This window comes from Hermetia illucens, chromosome 6, assembly GCF_905115235.1.
Source record: "Hermetia illucens chromosome 6, iHerIll2.2.curated.20191125, whole genome shotgun sequence".
Lineage (NCBI taxonomy): Eukaryota > Metazoa > Arthropoda > Insecta > Diptera > Stratiomyidae > Hermetia > Hermetia illucens.
The window spans coordinates 44,305-49,276 of NC_051854.1; the positions used below are offsets into that span (position 1 = coordinate 44,305).

Genomic DNA, 4,972 nt, shown 5'->3' on the forward strand with positions numbered 1-4,972 from the left:
TTATACCTAGTGGCAGATCTATGTTTTCTGAAATAATAAACCAATAATTTAACTCCAGCTTACTTACCTTCCTAATTCTGAGTTTCTAGGGCATGATGTTTTGTAAATTCATAAACATAAAACTGCCTAAATGTTTAGAAGCAATAGTTGCAATTTAATGGAGATGTGAACTATAACGATAAGGGGCTAGTTTGATAAACAAAACATTCAACTGCAACCGTAATAGGATCCGTAAACCCGTGCATCCTAAATCTGTGGTCATAACATATGCCTTTGTGGTAACTTAAATAGGGTGCCTTTTCTTCTTTAGTCTTTGTCGCGTTGACAAGCCGGGTCGGCTCGTCCTGGGCGGTTACGCAATTTGATCAAAGGCCTGATCTAGATGTAGTCGTGAGGCCTTCAAATCAATGACTGAATGTGCAATCCGAATCCGAGAAAACAAAATAGACACCAGTGTTTGGTAAAGTAAATCTGTTACGCGTGACTATGGATGTAATGATGAATCTGAAGCATTCTCCTACTAAAAAGTACTCTAATCGGCTAACAATCAAAAGTAACTCGAAGTTTAATCACAAATAAATGGCTAAAGCTCATTTGTCGCAGACCAACCCAAATTGAATTAAAATCTCTTTTAGAATCGCCCATACTAGTCCTAATTTCAAAAGTAGAAAAGTGGAAAGTCCGTTTTATTCTTCTGGAGAGTTCATGTTAACATAACTTCATATTTACTTTTAAAAGTTGTGCATTCGCACTGTTTATGTATATACAATACCACATAGAATAGTAAATTCATAAAATATTCAATATTCCCGTTCACATGTAGAGACGACAATTTTATCATTTTCTACAAGTACTTATCAGCCACATATTTATTTTAAGCTGTCATTGTTGCGCGGTTGAATAGCTCAAGAGTGAGTGCGCTTAGGAATGCTGGTAATGAGTTATGCGCAACTAAATGAGTTTTCATCATCTCTCCTAATGAAACGGAATAGTCTGTTTCGAGCATATCTAGAATGCCAGATTCGTTCAAACGAAAATTGAGATAATCATTTTCGTTGTCTGCGTACATACTGCAAATCCTAGAAAGAAGAGTGAACATTAAAAGAAAAACATGTTTCCGAAGGGAGTAAAGTACCTATAATTGGTATTACCAACACGATCGATGCGATAACCGAAAAGCATGTAACATACTTCTCGGAATTCAAGACTAGCGTTTTTATAAAGCTCTTTCATATGCTGCATTTTCGTCTCTGCTGATTCTAACTTCGTGCGTAAAGAGTTAATTTCTTTAACATTCACTGTGAGGTTTTGGGTTTCGTTCAGCCGTGAAGTCATCTCCTCTTGATCTTCTTCCAGCTTTTTGTTTTTCCGTTTGAGTCTTTCAATTTCGGCTTGCAGCTTCTCGATTTCAGTTTTCGATTTCTCATACGCTTCGGCTGCCGGATTCATTGTGAGATGCAGGACCTAGGTGAATTATATAAGCTCATAACAATGTTTATAGAACGGCTTTTTGCTAAAAACCTTGCACTTGTCAACATTGACATCCCCTTTTAGATAACGATGTTCCAACTCCAGCTCCAATTCGTCTTTTCGGCGCCTCAGCTTGTCGTTTTCAATGCGCAATGTTTCAATTTCTTTTTTCAATCGATCGTAGCTTTCCAAGTTGTTGGGTACTTCAAGAGGAATCTCAGGAAGTAGTTTAGTTGACGCCAATTCTTTCTCTAAATTAGTACACATTTCCTTGTAACCAGCTAACGTTTTCTCTAACATTTCCAAACGAGCGCGTAGTTGAGAGTCAGGATTCAAGGCATCCACCAACTGACCTGAAACTAATTTTAAAGAGAATAATTTAACTTCAAGAAAAATAGGAATACCAGCTTTGATTTTTATACTTGTTAAGTCTCTCTCGAAATTGTCAACGAGCTGCTTATAGCAGTCACGTTCCTTTGCGACAAGCATCAGCTTTTTCTGCACCCTCGACATCAGATTCTTATGGTGTTTCAATGCTGTCTTCAGCTCATTGTTGGCTTTTATATAAATCTCGTTTTGCTGCAAGAATGGAGTATTCATTATAAAAATAGCTCTTATGACAATCCGTGGATTCTTACTATTTTCATTTCGTGCATTTGCGACTGAACCAAGTCATTCTCGTTTTTGGAAAATCCCTTCTCTGATGCCGTTACTATATCTTTTTGAAGGAGTTGTTCGATGCGGTTTCGCAGGAACATTGCATTTTGAGGAGAACCCACTGGGCAATGGTCGGCTGCTAAATCGCGCCATTCCTTTAATTCTTGCTCAAGCGTATTAATCTCCACCTAAACGGGAGAGTTACAATCATTGATTCTATAATAAGGGCTGAAAATGGCAGTGCACTCACTTTCAAAGCAACAGTATCTGTACTGATTTCATCGTACTTTTCTAGACGTGTCTTCAGGTCGAACACTTGTTCTTCCAGCAACAACTTGTTCCCTAAAGCATCACGTAGGTTTTTATTTTCCTGCTTAACGCGGGCCAATTCCTTCTCTATATCAGGTAAAGAACACAATCGTGCCTGAGTGGTCTGGATTAAAAAAAATGTTTGTATTCACGTTAGGTAATCTGCTCCTCTCCTACCTTTGTTAGTTCTTTCCATTCTCCATATGAAGCAACTTCATATTCTAAATCCTTCACTCGCGACTTGACTAATTCATGTTGTTGCTTTTCTGTTTCCAACTGCGATTTTATATTCTGATATTCTGTCGCCTTTTGTTTATATTCGTTTTGAAGACGCTTCGAATTCTCCAGCTCCTCCGTACGAAGATTGAGTTCCTAATGAGAATCAATTGAGGCTACATGTTACATTTGAAAAGTTCTAACAAACCATTTCTAGCTGTTCTAGTTCTCGTTTATATTGGCCAATTTCATTTGAGCATTTATTATATGCTGCCCGACATTTTTCCTCGAGTTCTTTATTTTCCTTTTGCAGAGTGTAGATTGTATCTTCGTATATTTGCTTCTGCTGGTTCAAACTGTTCTTTGTTTTAACCAGATCTTGTTTGGCGTTTGCTTCTCGTTTTCGCAAAGCAGCCAAATGTTTTTCCAAATCGAGCACTTTGCTGGCTGTGAAATCACATTGTTGTTGTAAGGAGGCCGTTTTACTGTTGTACATGATTTCCATGCTGGAGCGAATAGTGTGTTGATGTTCAATCTCCTTTTTAAGCTTTGCTATCTGGAGCGGAAATTTCAATGCAATTAGCAGGTCACGAAGAAATATGTAAGAAACTCAGCACTTACTCTAGAGTTCGCTTCAATCAAATCAGCTCGTAACCTCCGTTTTTCCCACGGGCTAGATATCAGTGAGTTATTTAAGCTGCTTTGACCGCCGTCCTGATCGACTGAAACGTTTGCAGATGTGTTCTTTCCTACGGGCGATTCTTCTGCCGACAGTTTCCTTTTTTTTGCAACTAAAGAGGATCCGCATTAGTCGCGCCATAACCTTAAAGCTTTACTTTTTATTGAAGAACATAAAAGTTTAACGTTACCAGTCGAATCAAACGAATTATTCCCGCATCCAAAACTTAGCCGCTTGGGCATAGTATGTTGTGTCACGCTATCGGTGAATTGTTCCATGATTTTGTCAAAGTTAGTTTTAATTTCATCCATCACTAGTCACCACTTATTTCCAAGTTCTCTGATTTTGCCGAAGCCGACCAAATGGATGTGATTTCCCACTATAGGATCAGTCACAATTTGGTATAATGGAAAATTATTATGCACCGGGTAGTCTCTAAATCACTACCAAGAAAACAGTGACGCTACGCAAACACCTAGAATGTTTAGCATCCTCAATGACAGCAAACTCCATATTGAAAAGTTGTCAAATTTTCCGAATGAACCTCTTCAAAGACCAAAGCGCCATCTATGCGTGACTTAGAGTGATTACTCATTTTTACGAACGGAATGCAGATCCTGGTAGTTATCCTATTTCAAATATAAGTGACAAAAAAGATTCTATTTCGTAAGCTTTTGGATCAATATGATTTTAAAATTGGTCCACAACATCTACCAAGCCGACAAAATATATGTACATTTACAATTGTTCTTGCTACCATCTACCAAAAACGTGTATGTACTCGTATGTGAAAGTGTGTAGTTTAAAAAAAGATGGAAAAAAGCTTTAGTTTCTTATTTACATTCGAGATAAGTCAGCAAAGCAAGCAAGACGGAGCAGACCTTGAAATGAGGAGTCAGCAGTTCGGCCTTGGCCATGGGATTTGAAGATTAACCTCTGGCCGATCATTAGGCCTAAATACTTGAGTCAGGCTGGGAATTTATTGTGTTCCAACTCTGATCTCGGAGACGTGCACTTTATCCACTTGATGATAAGTACTACTTCTTCTTATATTCGGTGAGCGATAACATAGCGATCTCGAACCAGGACTTAATTCCATGAACCATAATTCGTATAAAACTCGACTTCTCCGAGGAAGTGTGCAACGACAACAACAATGTCGTCCGACAAACAAATGGAGGCCATACCAGTGGACCTCCTCTTTCGAAATTCCAATTGAATCTAAGGGAGACAGAATTCCTTTTCGGCAATCGGAAGTAATCTGTTATAGATTATTTGTTCAAATAGTTTGCCAGTATTATTTAGAAAGCATATCGACCTGTAGAACGAAGGTTCCCCTAAAGGTTTTTTTGACATGGGAATTAGTGTTAATCACTGCTTCTTCCATTGTGTGGGAACTGCTCCTTTTCTGAAACATGTGGTAAATGATTCGGTAAACATATTTAGCGATATTCTGATTGCTGTCTTAAGAGCTTTGTTGGAGATACTATGCGCTTGCGAGGAAAATTTAGAAATATAAGCCTCATAAACGTTCGCCTCTAAAGAGAAGACTGCAGAGTTGGAGACGGATACCTTCTATGAGACAGTTGAGCGGACCCTCGAAGCCTGTCCCAAGTATGATATCACAATCATTCTTGAAAA

At 38.4% G+C, this 4,972-nt stretch overlaps 1 protein-coding gene across 2 annotated transcripts; it reads right to left on the minus strand.

Annotated features, from left to right (window-relative positions):
- Positions 1-684: 684 nt before the first annotated feature.
- LOC119660461 (mitotic spindle assembly checkpoint protein MAD1) lies at positions 685-3,836 on the minus strand. Of its 2 annotated transcripts, none has more exons than XM_038069022.1 (10): positions 3,522-3,836; positions 3,274-3,443; positions 2,861-3,208; positions 2,614-2,808; positions 2,378-2,560; positions 2,109-2,315; positions 1,893-2,049; positions 1,522-1,829; positions 1,136-1,464; positions 685-1,079 (listed from the first exon to the last, which is right to left on the minus strand). In XM_038069022.1, exons 1-10 carry the CDS (start codon positions 3,640-3,642, stop codon positions 875-877), a joined length of 2,223 nt encoding a protein of 740 aa, XP_037924950.1. In that variant the 5' UTR covers positions 3,643-3,836; the 3' UTR covers positions 685-874. The 2 variants fall into 2 exon arrangements, with proteins under 2 accessions (XP_037924950.1, XP_037924951.1); XM_038069023.1 differs by having other exon boundaries at positions 885-1,079; positions 1,152-1,464.
- Between the last annotated feature and the right edge of the window lie 1,136 nt (positions 3,837-4,972).